We start from the raw sequence: 19422 nt of genomic DNA on the forward strand, positions 1-19422 counted from the left end.
GTGTACATTGTACCATCAAAAAGTAAAGGTTTCACTATCTCAGTCATGCTAAAAATATTACGTATGTCAGAATATTCTGTATTTTGGAATATTTGGATATGGGAGACTCAACCTGTACCACTGCACAGTAACACTTCTCTTGTTCTGTATGCTGGGTGTTATTCTCAGCATCGGTTATTATTATGTATATACCACTGCACAGTACCACTTCTCTTGTTCTGTATGCTGGGTGTAATTCTCTGCTTCAGTTCTTATTATGTATATACCACTGCACAGTATCACTTCTCTTGTTTGACTGTAGTGGATGTAATTGTTGTGACCTCTTATTTTACACATAAAATTGCCCAGCGATTCTGGGTGTAATTCTAAATATCGGTATCAATTCTGCACGGATATAAAACTGCACAATACAACTGAGCGTCACTCACTGGATGTGTAAAGGGGTGCACAATGGATGTGGGGGTGTTTATGTATTTAATGATATTTTATAATTGAATATGTGACGTTCACATTTATTAATAACAGTGGAGACACAATTCTGTAATAGGTCATCCCACTGTATCCTATAGACCATAGTTCTCAGCTATAACCCTAAATACCCCCCGACAGATTAAGCACTGAAGATCTCACCGTCACAGTTGGGATTCGATAATTACCCCCCAAACAAATACATTAATTCCCCTCTATATGGCTGTTTGTGCAAATGACGATAAAACAGACAAAGTAATAAATATATATTTAAACTGCAGATAATCAAAATGTACCAATTGCCAATGTCTTAAACAAGTACAGTATTTCTATCATTTCGTATTTATCATGATGACAATTTGAAGAATTTATCATTGTAAAAAGATTTTACAAGCAAATAGGGAGGACAAACACCAAATAACAGACATTAATTATAGGGAAAAAAACACCAAACACTAAAGGCCAGTTATTTAATAATCTGTTTCCCATGAGCATGTAATTAAATAGTTCTGCTTTTCCCGGGGGAGCGATAAGGAGATATTAAAAGGTCTTTCCAATATCTTTAATAGCTAAGGGCAACAGCTGATTCAATAGATTCGATCAGAATCACCAGTTCCTGCGCTGCCGGTGATTTATGGCACCCGCTCCTGGCACTCATCACTCATCTTAGTTTGCTTTTCACTGCTCATAAATTATACCTCATAAATAAAAATACACAATCAAGGAAATCATCTCAATTCATCCACTGTGAGTAAGTAGCTGCCCACTGGCTGCCGGCTCCGTTACAGACCTGCGTTACATAGGACGCCAGGAGATGGAAATGGAGTTTTGCTGCTTTGTAGAAAATTGAACATCTACAAATTTCTACAAGTGATTCTCCTTTTTTTTTAAGTTTATTTATCTTGTATGTAGTCTACGGAGATGACGTGAACATCGAATCTTTTATAACGATGACCTGGAAATTTGCATTCTCTTATTAACTACACAATTATACATCTGTTTTCTTCAGTGAAATTGTTACTTTCAGTATATTACACCAAATATTGTTCTGCAAATTACACCTCACTGCACATAAGGCTTGCTGGCAGACAGGGAGGTGCACATTAGGCTTGGCGGCAGACAGGGAGACGCACATTACGCTTGGCGGCAGACAGGGAGAGGCACATTAGGCTTGGCGGCAGACAGGGAGATGCACATTAGACTTGGTGGCAGACAGGGAGACGCGCATTAGGCTTGGCGGCAGACAGGGAGATGCGCATTAGGCATGGTGGCAGACAGGGAGACGCACGTTAGGCTTGGCGGCAGACAGGGAGAGGCACGTTAGGCTTGGCGGCAGACAGAGGCACATTCGGCTTGGTGGCAGACAGGGAGACGCACATTAGACTTGGCGGCAGACAGGGAGAGGCGCATAATACAATGTGTTGTAAATACAGCTAATGCGCCATGTGATGGCCTGGACTCAGCAGAAGCCATTCAAAAAGTTCTACATCACATTATGGGGATCACAGACATGCACCAATATTCACTTTTGATTCTGTACCTTGACACACAAAAAAGTGTTGTCTAATTATTGCTAAGTGTTCTAAGGGGATCGGTATGTATTATCACTGGCCACAATCCCGACAGCACATGCCCGGCAGGGGTGAAGATCCCGACTCCTGCTAAAGGTAAGTAACCCTGATCTTTTGCCCCCTAACCCTCCCTTAGGGGTGCCTGAACCCAACCCGCCCTTCACCACTGCCTAAACCTACGTCCCCCGGGGGGGTGCCGAACCCTAACCTCCCCCCGGGGGTGCCTAACCCTAACCCCCCCTTTCCCTAGCCTAACCCTCCGGGGGGTGTGCTTAACCCTAACCCCCCCTTTCCCTAGCCTAAACCCTTGGGGGTTGCCTAACCCTAAGTCCCTCCCATGAGCCCTAAACCTAAATGCCCCCCCCCACGGCTGTCCGCGCCCGGCTTCCCTTTGTTTGGGATGCCGGGTGTTGGGCTCCCAGTGTAGGTAAAATAATAGGCATCGGGATTTTGCCGTCTGTTATTTGTACCTTGACAGTCGGGAAGCCAGCAGTTGAGATTGCGTCCGTCAGCTTCCCGACTGCTTCTCGTTCTAAGTTACTAAATGACAGATACTTGAAATAGCACTATTTTCTCACAGAGCCCAGTGCTGATTCATAAAATACAGGGGACCCCTTCACATTTTGTCCCTCGTATTTTTAGAGCCAGCACTTGCTCAGAAGCCTGGAGCTGGTTGCACTTTTGGGGGGGGGGACCCCACAATATATATATATATATATTTAACAATTAACTCTTTTTTGCCTATTTACAGACAGAAACCTACACGGATCACACTGATCTGTTTATGTTTCTTCAGAACTCGCAACTCACAGGCAGGTGAATTTGTTTCCCGAAATTGGACACAAGTTTTGCCCGTTCTCGTGAGTGTTTCCCAACTCCCATCTTTACTAGGAGAAAGTGTTACGAATTTGGCTGATGGTGAATTAAAGCATCTTTGCAATCTCTCCCGAGATCTTGTCCTGTAGCAAACGAGAATTGTCTCCAGAGTTTGATGTTAGTAAATTTCCGAGTTGTAAAAAAATTGGCAAATTCTCCAGAGAATGGTAACTCGACCAAACGCGATTCTTAGTACATATACCCCTGGCACTCTGTTGCCTGATCTTCAGCTCCCAGGCTGCTGTACCCACTGCGCTGTATACCGTGGACTCTGCAGGAGGCTGTGTAACAGGAAGAGATGGCGGCGCATGAAGACACAGCGGCTGAACGGTGCTCACTACATATTAACGTAGGCTGGTTTGTTATATTACTTTCTCTAATTGGGGGCTCAAGCTTTAGCCACCCAAGAGGCCTTGCTTTACCTGTGGGGAGGAGGCGGTGGCGGCTTCAGCACTGAATGGAGGTACTTGGATGTGGAAGTGGGAACCAGCATGCCTGGAACAGCTGGGACTGTGTTTGGAGCAAGGGCCTCTGGAGCCGCTGCAGCTACCCCTGTTGTCACTGTCCCTGCTTTGGGAAGTGAAGCCCTGCACCCAGCTGGGTAAGTTTGGAGTGCCGGGAGGACAGCGTGAGCACGCTGCAGTCGGTGGCTGGGGACCAGATATCCATGAGGAGGACCAGCCTGCCAAGCCAGGACATGGAGAGGATCTTCCAAACTGGGCAGCCCAGGTAACGGGTTGGACTTTCTTTGAACCCCTGGTGACTTCTGCTTTGGGCATAATTACAGTTATGGCCATGGTTATGGGTAGATGTGAAATGGCCAGGGATGGAAACACCACTGGGAGCTTGGCCTGATAAATGGCTGCTGCTGGAAGCGTCATCTGTGAAGGATTAGGTGGCAGAAGTGGGGAAAGAGCTGGCGTTGAGGTGAGACCGAGACTGTGCCCTGTGTACCCACCTCTGTCAAGCTTGCTCTTGGCTAATGTACAGTCCTTACCAAGTAAACTGGATGCCATACAGGCGGAGGTGGCACATAAACATTACCTGATGAATTGCGCCATTTCTATAGCTACAGAGTCTTGGCTGCATAGTGCAGTAGCAAATGCGACAGTCGGTTTTGACAACATGACTTTATTTAGGGCAGATAGGTTATCAGCCTCAGGCAAGCACAGAAGCGGTGGTCTCTGTATCTACGTAAATAATATGTGGTGCTCTGACGCCTTTATCGAGTCATTCTGCTCGGAGGCGGTGGTATATGTCCTGGATCAAATGTGTATGAAATTTAAGCTAGGATACGAGACTATTCTATGTACACACATAGGTAAATCCGATCATGTGTCTCTATTTATGAATCCTACCTATGTACCCATTGTTAAGAGCATTAAATCAACCAGAAAATGTGTTCAGGTCTGGCCCGAGATGGCCATTGATCGTATGCTAGATTGCCTGGAATTTACTCATTGAGATCTCTTGTTTAGGAATCGGTGGTAAATGGGTCCTTAGAGTGGATCTTCTAACTTGTACGGTTGTAGGGTACATAAATTGTTGTATGGTGGGCGGGACGGTTATTTTCAAGGTATTCTCAAATGAGAAACCCTTGTTGAATGGGGAAGTTCGTTCTCTACTTAGAACACGAGATAGGAACTTTAGGTTTGGACGGGTACCGAGTTCATAGGTCAGATCTAAGGAGGGGAATAAGGGGGGCCAAAGCAGCCTACTCAGCAAAAATGAAGGACAATTTCAGAAAATGGTAAATCCTGGTGCATGTGGCAGAGGCTTACAGATTATAAAGCTAAATCGGATGATGCCGGGAATGTAGATAATCCTTGGTAGAGGATCTTAATGTGTTCTACTCCAGATTTAATAACAAATATAATTTCCTAGCATCAGAGCAAAGTCTAGGGAAGGCTCCCTCGGTGATAGACGAATCAACCGGTGGGCAGTGCCTGCGTTCTGTGGACCATAGTAAGGCTGCGGGTCCGGATGGCATCAAGGGTAAAGTCTTGAGGGAGTGCAGTGACCAGTTACTGTAGCTTGGATTTTTTTGTTAATTTTTAAACTTATCCTTGGCCTACTGTATGGTCTCTACCTGCTTTAAGTCAACCACTATAGTACCTGTCCCCAAGAGTGGAACTCCGAAATGCATCAACGATTATCGTCCAATAGCTTTAACATCATTAGTGATGAAATGTTTCGAGAGGCTAGTGTTGAAGCATGATAGGTCACACTTTTCAGTGGGATTTGATCCCTCTCAGTTTGCCTTTAGGGCAAATCGCTCAACGGAGGATGCCGCTTTAACTCTCTTGAACCAGGTGCAGTCTCACTTAGAAGGTAGAAAAACACTTATGCAAGAATTTTATTTGTTGATTTTAGTTTCGGCATTTAACACTACTGTTCTCAGTTCATTGATTGCTAAATTATTTGGGCTTGGCTTGAATAGTTTTACTTGTAAGTGGCTGCTAAACTTTTATCTGATAGGCCCTAGGTGGTTAAGCAGGGGAGAAGTATTTTGAAGGAGACAGTGCTGAACGTAGGGATCCAGCAGGGATGTGTTCTAAGCCCGGCACTGTATTCATTGTTCACCCACGATTGCGAGCCAGTTTCACAGTCTGTTAAGATCGTCAAGTTTGCAGATGATGCCGCCATTGTTGGCTTAATAAGCAACGGGGATGAACACGCATACAGAGCAGAGCAGAATGTTTTAGTGGAGTAAGAAGAATTTCTTACTCTTAAACACTTAGAAAACCAAGGAAACGATAATTGACTTTAGGAAGCGGAAAGTTTTGCCAAACTCTCCTGTCTGCCTGGATGGTTGACCATTGAGATAGTGACATCCTTTAAATTATTGTTTTTTTTTTTATTTCAGACACTTTGCATTGGTCTCTGTACTCTGCCTCCTTCCCCATGAAGGCACATAAATGCCTTTTTTTAAGACGTTTAAGATCAGCATCAGTGGTGTCCCTCCCTGCGGTGTCACGCTGCCGAAAAGGGTGCGTGACCACACCAGAAGGTGTGTGGTCATGTGAGAAGGGGCGTGTCATAAGAAAGGGCGTGGTCACGGGGCCCGAACCCCCGTGCCTATTACTTTGGGGGGAGGGGGAGGTGCAGGAGGTCCCTTTGTGGAGTGCTGGCCGGCTCCCTCAGTGACAGGAGCCGAGTGCTGCACTTAATGCTACAGTGTTGTACCCGGCTTCTGTCAATGAGGGGGAGTCTGGACCTTGGTGTCACCCCTCGGCGGGAGACACGCGGTTGCGGACCGCACCCCCCTTGTGACGCTGCTGATGGGTAGAGGGACCTTGTTAAACTTTCATAGCAGTGTTGTGGCCTACGGGACTGTCGTATGGGAAATGTACCGTGGCAGAATGTAAGGCGCTAGATCGGGTGGTTAAGACGGCTGGTAAAATTATTGGCGTTGTGCTACCATGCACCCAGGAGATCTACGATAAGAGGCTCCTGAAGAAATCTAAATCTATCTTAGTAGATCCCAGCCATCCTAACCATGCGCTCTTTGAGAGGTTACCATCAAATATGCGCTTTAGGGCTCTGCTATCACGTACAAAATGGTTACACAACAGCTTTTTACCTAGTGCTGTGCTAAATAGTCGCAATAATACTGATTGATGTGTATTATGATGTTATTTTTATTAATTGTAATTGCAATGTAACTGCTGCTTGCCTTATTATGTGCTATAGCGCTGCGTTACTTGTGTTGTTAATGACAATTAAGTATTAATTCATTCAGAATCCACGGAACATTGTCGACTGGTCCTTTCCAAGTCCATAGAAAATGAGGATTGTAAATCAGGACAGAATATAAATTAGAGGCATTTAGCTGTGTTTCACTTTGAGAATGTGCACATAGGAAGTACATGCGAGTATGAATAAAGGAGAAATAATGGAAATTGCGCTGTTTTGTTCATACCTGGTACTTGTACTCTGTGTATGGCAGCAAAGTGACATCCTGAAAAGCTGTTGATGACCCATTAAAGACTAACTCGTTGGAAACTGGATTCTGTGCGTCATTTAATCTCCTGCGATAAATTTCATAGCCTACAATTTTCCCGTTCGGTCGCTGGGGACCATTCCAAGCCAACAATGGCGCCCGGTTATTTGTCTGTACGTCTATTAGAGGTGCGGGCTGTGACTCTGGGGGTGCCTCCAATGTCTGACCTGTCGCCCATTTGCTTCGGACACATCCTAATAAAGTGCAAGCTTCAACCTTTGCTTCATACCTTAAAAAACAAGTTGTCAGTAAGAACGTTCGGATTTTGGATTATTACACAAAGAGAAAGAGCAGAAAGCCAATGAATAGGACATAACGGCTACAGGCCAGGCAATAACTAGAACTCCCAGAAATATCCTAGGCTAAAATAGAGCTTAACAAGAAATTCAAAAGGTGCAAACTTATTCGCTATTCTCTTTATTAGTATGTGTAAAGAACAGTTTATATCTTCTTTTACATGATTGTGGAATAGAAGTAGTAGAAGTTCACTTCAAAGACTTTATCCTTCTGCCAATTCAAACCAATCGTTTCAATGATTTAAAGCACTAAGCATTCAGTACCCCCAACAGGTCATGCGGATATCTGTCTGTGGGGAAACTGCTGAGCCAACAAAATAGATTAACCCACCTGCGTATGACTAAAGAAATCCACAAATAATAGCCTGTTGGTGGTACTTGGGAACTGGAGTAGAGAGATCTCCTGATTTAAACTATTCAAACTTTCTCCTAAATTACCGCTTAGCGTAGCCTCATTTATGTTGAGATTACTCAGGAGTGAGAGGATATGGAGACTGGCCTTACTCAGGTGTGAGAGGATATGGAGACTGGCCTTACTCAGCAGTGAGAGGATATGGAGACTGGCCTTACTCAGGAGTGAGAGGATATGGAGACTGGCCTTACTCAGGAGTGAGAGGATATGGAGACTGGCCTTACTCAGTAGTGAGAGGATATGGTGACTGGCTTTACTCAGGTGAGAGAGGATATGGAGAGTGGCCTTACTCAGTAGTGAGAGGATATGGAGAGTGGACTTACTCAGTAGTGAGAGGATATGGAGACTGGCCTTAGTAGTGAGAGGATATGGAGACTGGCCTTACTCAGGTGTGAGAGGATATGGAGACTGGCCTTACTCAGTAGTGAGAGGATATGGTGACTGGCTTTACTCAGGTGTGAGAAAATATGGAGACTGGCCTTACTCAGGAGTGAGAAGATATGGAGACTGGCCTTACTCAGGAGTGAGAAGATATGGAGACTGGCCTTACTCAGGAGTAAGAGGATATGGAGATTGGCCTTACTCAGGTGTGAGAGGATATGGAGATTGGCCTTACTCAGGTGTGAGAGGATATGGAGACTGGCCTTACTCAGTAGTGAGAGGATATGGAGACTGGCCTTACTCAGGAGTGAGAGGATATGGAGACTGGCCTTACTCAGGAGTGAGAGGATATGGAGACTGGCCTTACTCAGGAGTGAGAGGATATGGAGACTGGCCTTACTCAGCAGTGAGAGGATATGGAGACTGGCCTTACTCAGCAGTGAGAGGATATGGAGACTGGCCTTACTCAGCAGTGAGAGGATATGGAGACTGGCGTTACTCAGGAGTGAGAAAATATGGAGACTGGCCTTACTCAGGAGTGAGAAGATATGGAGACTGGCCTTACTCAGGAGTGAGAGGATATGGAGATTGGCCTTACTCAGGTGTGAGAGGATATGGAGATTGGCCTTACTCAGGTGTGAGAGGATATGGAGACTGGCCTTACTCAGTAGTGAGAGGATATGGTGACTGGCTTTACTCAGGTGAGAGAGGATATGGAGAGTGGCCTTACTCAGTAGTGAGAGGATATGGAGAGTGGACTTACTCAGTAGTGAGAGGATATGGAGACTGGCCTTAGTAGTGAGAGGATATGGAGACTGGCCTTACTCAGGTGTGAGAGGATATGGAGATTTGCCTTACTCAGTAGTGAGAGGATATGGAGCTTGGCCTTACTCAGGTGTGAGAGGATATGGAGACTGGCCTTACTCAGCAGTGAGAGGATATGGAAACTTGCCTTACTCAGGAGTGAGAGGATATGGAGAGTGGCCTTACTCAGTGGTGAGAAGATATGGAGAGTGGACTTAGTAGTGAGAGGATATGGAGACTGGCCTTAGTAGTGAGAGGATATGGAGACTGCCCTTACTCAGGAGTGAGAGGATATGGAAACTTGCCTTACTCAGGAGTGAGAGGATATGGAGAGTGGCCTTACTCAGTGGTGAGAAGATATGGAGAGTGGACTTAGTAGCAACTACCTGCTTACTGAATATTTAATACTTGTATGTTTGCGTTTCTTCTCTACATTGTTTAAATCATTCCAATACCACTGTCAATTTATCTTTACTGTAGTATCTACCGTTGTTTCACACCTATACCTTTTTTTTATATATATATATATATATATATATATATATTCATACTTTAGACTAATTCTCAAGTCTTGCTACTTTAACAGCTCTACACTCCTTTTTTGGTTATAATTTACTATTGTAGTTGTGCCTTTACATCTTCCAGCACTGTTCTTTCTTTTATCTGATTTTGACCTTTGACCTGTACTGCTCCCTCATCTCAAACTCATTACTACTACTGACTTTTTCACCCCCAACCGCCTCATCTACACGATGTCTCTTTTATTCTACTCCACCCTCACTCAGCCGCTACATTATTTTCTCCTCTACCACCAGTTTTCACCTCTTTTCTCCATCCATAGTCCCCTCTACGTTCTAACCCTCTTCTGTCTCTCTTCATCACATATAAGTCTCTCAACTGCATCTCCCACAACTCCAGTATTATTCACTTCTCTTCCACCATGGTCCTGCTGCACCACCACTAAACCCTGCACCCTCTCTTTTCTCCAAGTTACCTATCCTCTCCCCCCCACACCACACTAAACCTCCACCTGATCCACCACCTGCTGTCACCCTTCCTCATTCAGAAGCCAGCCACATAACCCCACACTCCTTATTCCCCTTCTCTAGATCAGTATCACCTCCACACTGCATCAACCCTAATAATCTCATTCTCCTCTCACCTCTTAACTCTGTCCCTCTCTCCTGTTCCCTCTGGAAAGCCAGTTTTGTCTATAATAAACTGGTCTCCGTTCATGAGCACTTCATCTGCAATGCCTGGATTCTCCTAGCCATCACCAAACCCTGGATTTACCCCTCTGACACCACTGCTCCTGCAAAATTCCTCCATCACTTGGCTTCCTGGCTCTTAATCTTCAAATGGGCCATCAAGACCCATTTCTTCCTCAATGCTTTCCAGCGCTCATCCTAACCCACTACTCTATGCTCCTTCCTCACTATCTAGCCCATCTGTGTCACCCCTGTTTGTCTGACCCTCCCCTCAGAATGTAAGCTCTCGCGAGCAGGGCCCTCTTTCCTCACGTGCTTCTTCTTGCCTTACTTTTACTTTCATTCACAATGGCACCTAAAACTGATTACTGACACCCTGCTGCTTATTTAGGTGTTATGCAGCAATGTATATAAATCATGTACTTGCACTGCATTGTCTGTACTGTTAATAGCTGTTGTCTTGTGTGCTCATTTGTTTCTGTACTTTGTCAGGCGCTGCAGAACCCTTGTGGCGCCATATAAATAAAGGATAATAATAATAATAGTGAGAGGATATGGAGACTGGCCTTAGTAGTGAGAGGATATGGAGACTGCCCTTACTCAGGAGTGAGAGGATATGGAGACTGGCCTTACTCAGTAGTGAGAGGATATGGAGACTGGCCTTACTCAGGAGTGAGAGGATATGGAGACTGGCCTTACTCGGAAGTGAGAGACTATGGAGACTGGCCTTATTCAGGAGTGAGAGGATATGGAGACTGGCCTTACTCAGTAGTGAGAGGATATAGAGACTGGCCTTACACAGGTGTGAGAGGATATGGAGACTGGCCTTACTCAGTAGTGAGAGAATATGGAGACTGGCCTTATTCAGTAGTGAGAAGATATAGAGACTGGCCTTTCTTAGTTGTGGGAGGATATGGAGACTGGCCTTACTCAGTAGTAGAGAGTGGCCTTACTCAGTAGTGAGAGGATATGGAGACTGGCCTTACTCAGTAGTAGAGAGTGGCCTTACTCAGTAGTGAGAGAATATGGAGACTGGCCTTATTCAGTAGTGAGAAGATATAGAGACTGGCCTTATTCAGTAGTGAGAGGATATGGAGACTGGCCTTACTCAGTAGTGAGAGGATATGGAGACTGGCCTTTCTTAGTTGTGGGAGGATATGGAGACTTGCCTTATTCAGTAGTGAGAGGATATAGAGACTGGCGTTACTCAGGTGTGAGAGGATATGGAGACTGGTGTTACTCAGTAGTGAGAGGATATGGAGACTGGCCTTACTCAGTATTGAGAGGATATGGAGATTGTTCTTACTCAGGTGTGAGAGGATATGGAGACTGGCCTTACTCAGGAGTGAGAGGATATGGAGACACCTTATTCAGTAGTGAGAAGATATGGAGACTGGCTTTTCTCAGCAGTGAGAGGATATGGAGACTGGCCTTACTCAGTAGTGAGAGGATATGGAGACTGGCCTTGCTCAGTTGTGGGAGGATATGGAGACTGGCCTTGCTCAGTTGTGGGAGGATATGGAGACTGGCCTTACTCAGTAGTAGAGAGTGGCCTTACTCAGTAGTGAGAGGATATGGAGACTGACCTTTCTCAGTAGTGAGAGTATATGAAGACTGACCTTTCTCAGCAGTGAGAGGATATGGAGACTGACCTTTCTCAGTAGTGAGAGGAAATGGAGACTGACCTTTCTCAGCAGTGAGAGGATATGGAGACTGACCTTTCTCAGTACTGAGAGGATATGGAGACTAGCCTTACTATAAAGGGGTCCCTAAATGCTACTAAGTTGGACTTAGAGTTGAAGTTTATACTTTTTTTCACCATTAACATTCCCAACTAGGATTCCAAAGAGGTTACACGGATCATTGTTACATGGTCAGATGACTGTAATGTGAGCATAGTCTTTGTTATACCCTGTGTGGGGAATTAGTTGTATTTGCAAATGCAACCCGTATACTACTGTATGCGGTTTCTATATGAGCGTGACTGTAGTGTAATGCATCTTCAACACTATATATTACAGATGTGAGGTTCGGTTTTCCTGAAATACGAACGCACCCTAACTTTGAGGCTCCAAGTCCCGGTTTGGGTCTGCTGTCACTTCGGAACTCGGATTTATAAACTGAACTTGGGTTTTGGATTGCATATAAAATATAAACAGGTCCAAAATAGCTGTTTTATCGATTTTTTTTTATTGATTTTCATGGAATCAAAAACCGAACATTTGAAGGTGTTTTTTTTTGCCAAAACCAAAACACGATGATTTAGAACCAAAACATGGGGGTCCTCTCACATCTGTAATTATAATGTATTCATATAGCATAAGCTTTAAATAAAGTATACAATCCAGAAATTGAAAGCAATAAATTGTACGTAGCAGTCTTTCATGAAAAGAAAATCAAACATGTTGGGACTTACTGATTATATGGTTTCAGGTCTTTTATTACAAGTGAATGTCCATTCGGGGAAATAATGGAACGGTTATAATAATACTGTATCACTTGCATTTCGGCCGGATGTTGGACATGTACAGTATAATTGAGTATGATGCCATTGGGCCTCAGAGGAGTTCTCCAAGTTACTAGGATCTCGTTGGCGCTACTTGCGTGCAGTGTAGGCGGCTCCATCCCAGACGGCGAGGACGGATGAGTCTTCATTTTTGCAGGAACGCTTAAGCAACTCCCTTGACTGTTGCTGGCTTCTACTGAGTAAGTATATTCTGTTCCTGCTTCCAACTCTAAGTCATGGTAATATGTATCTAAGCCAACATAAACCTGCAGACCATCCCGACGCAGCTCGTAGCTTGCAATGTCGCCATTGGGCCTATCCGGCGCTCGCCATGATATTTTAATGGATTGTGCGCTCGTCGCTCTTAAGCTTGGGGCTGCCATGTGGGAAGGACGAGCTTCCATTGTTCTAATGGGAGTAGGCGCGCTAGTCGTGCAGCCACCATTGGTGCAGGCGACCAGCCTGGTATAATATGCTGTGAACGGCTGCAGATTGGATATAATTATTGATAGTCTCTTTCCAGCAAAATAGGTCTCATTATCTATATGGACTATGTATTTAGTGATCTCTCCATTTTGTATGGACGGAGGTGACCAGGTCACATTGACCTCTGTGGCACTGATCGGCTCAATGACGGGTGGACTAACTAAACCTGGAGGCCCTTCCAATGTTCTTATGCGCGTAAGATCACTGATGGTGCAGCCCCCCATTGTGCAGGCTACTATGGAATAGGTGTACTGAGAATTAGGAAGTAGATCTTCATCAGTATAACTAAATGTGGCAGGACCAAGGCTAAAAGTAGAGGTAATGTTATTTTTTCGCAACGTATAATACAGTATATTTCCATTTTCCTCCTCCGGTTTGGTCCACTGTACAATCACTTGGTTTGGACGGTTTTCTCCATGGAATAACTTGGGAGGAAGCATATGATTGGGAGCTGCCTGCGTGGTCTGACCCGCGGTCCATGTACTATCGATAAATCCAACGGAGTTCCATCCTCGAACTTTATACTCGTAATGCGTCCAGGGCTGCAATCCCCCATCTGTATAGATGAACGCCTCTTGTTCTGTGTTCATTTCTCTGTATACAACACTCTCCTCCAAGTTTGTCCGGTTGCCCAAAGAGTTTCCTTGGGTGCAGCGTTTCATAAGATAGTATCCTAGAATTTTCCCGTTTGGATGGACTGGGGGCAGCCAGGTCAGTTGTATGTGGCTGGCGTTTAGTGATGTAATTTGAGGTGGAAGCTGGGAGGATGGAGAAGCTTCTTCTGTTTGGACAAGTTGAGGGAAAGTCCTGGTACAGCCACCGGCAGTACAAGCTTCAAGCACCAAAGTATAAACTGTGTAAGGTTCAAGGCGGCGGAGTAAGAACTGCCGGGACAGGCCGCTGTGTTCCGGGTTCCCATCGCTGTATATGGTATACATCTGGGGAAAAGATAAAAATATAATAATTCAATCACTTTATCTGACAAATGAAGGTCTCACACATCCATTTCTGTCACTGGGCATATTAGAAAAAATATCGGTCGCACAATCACCAGCTTTATGGCGAGTGCGGTTTCTCCATCTCAGTGTGGTTTCAGGAGTATGTGTAAGCGGTTCAGCATCTTTGGATGCCGCCAAGCCCTGCGATACGCCTGCAACAGCTTAGCCACGCCTTTGTTACCTCCCAGAATCGCACAGCACGCGCGTCCTGAAAGTCTGAGCTCAGAGGCGCAGAACAGATTCTGACTCAGGGTCTGTAAATCTTTATACATAGGCCAATGTTATTCCTGTGTGCAGGCTACGAACATTTGCGTTAAAAAAAGTTAACAAAAGATCTTAGTGATGGGAATGGATAATGGAGAGGAGAAAGCAAATAATGGACCTGTACTAAATGGCAAGCGCTGCCAGCAGCCCTAATAGACCACAAAAATAAAGTCTTGTTTTTAGAATATTTGTCTATATTCACCACTTTGTATTAGAGAAATACGAAGATAAACAAATATAAGGTCAGCGTGAAATAGTTCCCTAACGCTCCAATGCTTTTCAAACAGAAAAATGTTGATGCACTAACCCTGTCCTTTTTATGTGCTCGTACGCAGTGGGCACATCTTTGTATGCAAATGAGCCCCAATGTATGTAATGCAGTCAGCATCCAGTAGGGGTCTCTATGAGCGTCAGTTCATTCATTCATATAAAGCAGTGTGTGGGATGATGTACAGTATACATATAAGCAATGTGCCAGTGATGTCATCCTCCTGCATGTAATACCGTACCAGCAGTATCCCGCTCATTCATATAAAGCAGTGTGTAGGATGATGTACAGTATACATATAACTAAGCAATGTGCCAGTGATGTCATCCTCCTGCATGTAATACCGTACCAGCAGTATCCCGCTCATTCATATAAAGCAGTGTGTAGGATGATGTACAGTATACATATAAGCAATGTGCCAGTGATGTCATCATGTAATACCGTACCAGCAGTATCCCGTTCATTCATATAAAGCAGTGTGTAGGATGATGTACAGTATACATATAAGCAATGTGCCAGTGATGTCATCCTCCTGCATGTAATACCGTACCAGCAGTATCCCGTTCATTCATATAAAGCAGTGTGTAGGATGATGTACAGTATACATATAAGCAATGTGCCAGTGATTTCATCATGTAATACCGTACCAGCAGTATCCCGTTCATTCATATAAAGCAGTGTAGGATGATGTACAGTATACATATAAGCAATGTGCCAGTGATGTCATCCTCCTGCATGTAATACCGTACCAGCAGTATCCCGTTCATTCATATAAAGCAGTGTGTAGGATGATGTACAGTATACATATAAGCAATGTGCCAGTGATGTCATCCTCCTGCATGTAATACCGTACCAGCAGTATCCCGCTCATTCATATAAAGCAGTGTGTAGGATGATGTACAGTATACATATAAGCAATGTGCCAGTGATGTCATCCTCCTGCATGTAATACCGTACCAGCAGTATCCCGCTCATTCATATAAAGCAGTGTGTAGGATGATGTACAGTATACATATAAGCAATGTGCCAGTGATGTCATCATGTAATACCGTACCAGCAGTATCCCGCTCATTCATATAAAGCAGTGTGTAGGATGATGTACAGTATACATATAAGCAATGCGCCAGTGATGTCATCATGTAATACCGTACCAGCAGTATCCCGTTCATTCTTTGAGGCTGTGACCACGAGAGAAGTAACGCTCTCCCGTTTTCTTTCTTGTCCACAGTGAAGTTCCTCAGGCCACTCGGCGCGGCCTCCCACGTCTCTATGGAAATCCCTGCACTGGACGCGCTCCCAGCGCCATTGGAGGCCTCAATACAAATGTTATATGTTGTATGAGGAAGTAACCCGAACACTTTTGCCTGGTACGTTCCTCCCTGTAAGAAAAGAAAGAGACGTACAACATACAGGGGTAACAAATCACGTTATGAACAGTGTTTGTTATGCGGTAATTGTGGTCAGCGAAACACAATACTTGTATCAATGAAACGCTATGTAAAAGAGGGATGGAACTTGGAACTTTGTATGCAGACGGGCAGAGCTCATCAGTAAGACATTTAGGGGGGGGGAGTGGAATATGGTCCTTGCTGCTGTTTTTTCTGCCATTTTAGCGCAGAATTTAAGATCGACAATTTAGTAGAAAACTTCAAAACCAACCTGTTTTTCCCTACTAAATTTACAACAAAATCGCTGAAAAAAAATCAGCCCTGGCAAGTTCAGACTCTGTTACGTTCCCCATCACAGTATTACAGATAGGGAGCACTTGTAGCATTAAACTTCTTCCCTCCATTCTACTCCTCCTCTGCACAGCTCACTCTGCAGGGGATTCCTGCAGAACTCAATGCAAGCAGTGTCCCCTCTCCCCCTCTGCCCAGCCCTGACTCCACCGCCCCATATGTGTCCCATCCTCTGTCTGTGCCTATGCTCCCCATGTGTGTCTGTTACCATATTTGTGCTAGTCTCCTAGTTTACAATCCATACATCTACCTGTCTCTCTGTATGTATACCCGTCTGTCTGTCTCCCCATGTGTGCCTCTCACCCCCCTTTGTGTGTATGTCTCCCTATGTGTACCTCTCATGCCCCTTTGTGTGTATATCTCCCTATGTGTGCCTCTCACCCCCCTTTGTGTGTATGTCTCCCTATGTGTGCCTCTCATGCCCCTTTGTGTGTGTAAACCTCTCCATGTGCACCTCTCTCCCCGCGTTTGTGTTTATGTCACTCCATGTGCGCCTTCCTCCCCATTTGTATGTATGTCTTCCCATGTGCACCTCTTTCCCCTTTGTGTGTGTGTCAGAGAGGGGGGGAGGAGGCAGTGTGTACCTCTCCTCCCCCTTTCTGTGTATGTCTCCCCATGTGCGCCTCTTTTACTCCCTTTGTGTGTAAGCCTCCCCATGTGCAAATTTCTCATAGGAACAGATACTAAGATCTATATACATAACACGAGAAGTAGTATTGTGCCTGAATATACAGCATAGGAACAGATACTAAGAACTACTTACATAAGAGAAGTAGTACTGTGCCTGAATATACAGCATAGGAACAGATACTAAGAACTACTTACATAAGAGAAGTAGTACTGTGCCTGAATATACAGCATAGGAACAGATACTAAGATCTACATACATAACAAGAGAAGTAGTATTGTGCCTGAATATACAGCATAGGAACAGATACTAAGAACTACATACATAACAAGAGAAGTAGTACTGTCCCTGAATATACAGCATAGGAACAGATACTAAGAACTACATACATAACAAGAGAAGTAGTACTGTGCCAGAATATGAATATACAGCATAGGAACAGATACTAAGAACTACATACTAGGGATGGGCATAACGATTCATTATACTGAGTTGAGCCTCATGGCTCAACTCAGTGAAGTGTCTCGAGACACGACTCTTCAGATAGAGCAGCGCTGGAGCCAGCAGGGGAGCCAGCGACTCAGAGTGAGTCACTGACAGCTCCGCCCCCTACACTGCTGATCTGACTCAGCGCAGAAGTATAATCAGCAGTGTAGGGGGTGGAGCTGCCATTCACTAGCTACCACTGACAGAGAGGCTAGGGGAGGTGATAGAGAGGCTGGGGAGGTGACAGAGAGGCTAGAGAGGTGACAGAGAGGCTGGGGGAGGTGATAGAGAGGCTGGGGGAGGTGACAGAGAGGCTGGGGGAGGTGACAGAGAGGCTAGGGGAGGTGACAGAGGCTGGGGGAGGTGACAGATAGGCTAGGGGAGGTGACAGAGAGGCTAGGGGAGGTGGCAGAGAGGCTAGGGGAGGTGGCAGAGAGGCTGGGGGAGGTGGCAGAGAGGCTGGGGGAGGTGACAGAGAGGCTGGGGGAGGTGACAGAGAGGCTGGGGGAGGAGACAGAGAGGCTAAGGAGGTGACAGAGAGGCTAGGGGAGGTGACAGAGAGGCTAGGGGAGGTGGCAGAGAGGCTAGGGGAGGTGACAGAGAGGCTGGGGGAGGTGACAGAGAGGCTGGGGGAGGTGGCAGAGAGGCTAGGGGAGGTGGCAGAGAGGCTGGGGGAGGTGACAGAGAGGCTAGGGGAGGAGACAGAGAGGCTAAGGAGGTGACAGAGAGGCTAGGGGAGGTGGCAGAGAGGCTAGGGGAGGTGACAGAGAGGCTAGGGGAGGTGGCAGAGAGGCTAGGGGAGGTGACAGAGAGGCTGGGGGAGGTGACAGAGAGGCTCGGGGAGGTGGCAGAGAGGCTAGGGGAGGTGGCAGAGAGGCTGGGGGAGGTGACAGAGAGGCTAGGGGAGGTGACAGAGAGGCTAAGGAGGTGACAGAGAGGCTTGGGGAGGTGACAGAGAGGCTAGGGGAGGTGACAGAGAGGCTGGGGGAGGAGACAGAGAGGCTAAGGAGGTGACAGAGAGGCTAGGGGAGGTGGGTGTCTCCACTCACCAAACACTGAGTGACTTGAATCATTCACTCATCTGAATGATTCGAGTCAGTGTGTTGAGACACTCACTCACTAGCCATCTCTACTACATACATAACAAGAGAAGTAGTACTGTGCCTGAATATGAATATACAGCATAGGAACAGATACTAAGAACTACATACATAACAAGAGAAGTAGTACTGTGCCAGAATATGAATATACAGCATAGGAACAGATACTGAGAACTACATACATAACAAGAGAAGTAGTACTGTGCCAGAATATGAATATACAGCATAGGAACAGATACTGAGAACAGCATCCAGAGCACAGAACATGTACTATGTAAAGCTTACTAATACACAGAGCTGGGGGCAGGGGAACCAATTCTAAGCTAAAGACAAGGACAGTGTTGGGGATGATAAGGGCGTCCTCCCGCAGGCTCTTATTATAAAGCCCGTGCACACCGCAGACCTCTGAATCTTCTCCTATAATATGAAATGTGTCTTCATGAAAAATGTAAAGTGTATTTGTCTGGGATTGAGGGGAATAACTCTGTATGATAGATGGTTTGTTTGCAGTCAGAACCGGACAAACACATGGAAGATGAATAATGCAGAAAACATATAGAAGGGGCTTTGCTGGGACTATAAACCTACTGTAGCCGCGTAAGGGAGGCCTCTCCTGGAATGCGCAGAGTAATCACCTCTAACAGATTATATATAAAACTGCCAGTAGCCTGGGGAGATTTTAGGAGTATCTTTAACCAGACGAAACGCGGATGGCATGTGGGCAATAAAGCAAAAACATATGCATATTGTCAATAGCAGCACCTGTTCAATTACAGTTTATATCAGTGCGGAGAGCGTCTCTCAGCCCCTAGGTGGCAATACTACCAAATACTTTCTGCAACCAGAGTACCTAATGATTAACAACTTTCGCTCACTTATCTAACACACTCAAGGCAGCTATTAAAGCACAACAAAAACTGATTTCATT

The 19422-nt window shown here is 45.4% G+C and overlaps 1 protein-coding gene across 1 annotated transcript in view; it reads right to left on the reverse strand.

Moving 5' to 3' along the window:
* Positions 1–6831: 6831 nt before the first annotated feature.
* The window catches only part of LOC148443017 (usherin-like), a gene marked incomplete at its 5' end in the record, with an annotated part of 186711 nt that continues 174120 nt past the window's right edge, over positions 6832–19422 (reverse strand). Inside the window, 3 exons of the mRNA XM_088463390.1 lie at positions 6832–7147; positions 12436–13949; positions 15693–15920. Of these exons, the coding sequence (XP_088319516.1) occupies positions 6832–7147; positions 12436–13949; positions 15693–15920 (2058 nt within the window). The remainder of the gene's footprint in view (positions 7148–12435; positions 13950–15692; positions 15921–19422) is intronic.

The sequence above is a fragment of the Taudactylus pleione genome, unplaced genomic scaffold (assembly GCF_031769625.1).
Source record: "Taudactylus pleione unplaced genomic scaffold, aTauple2 ptg001352l, whole genome shotgun sequence".
NCBI lineage: Eukaryota > Metazoa > Chordata > Amphibia > Anura > Myobatrachidae > Taudactylus > Taudactylus pleione.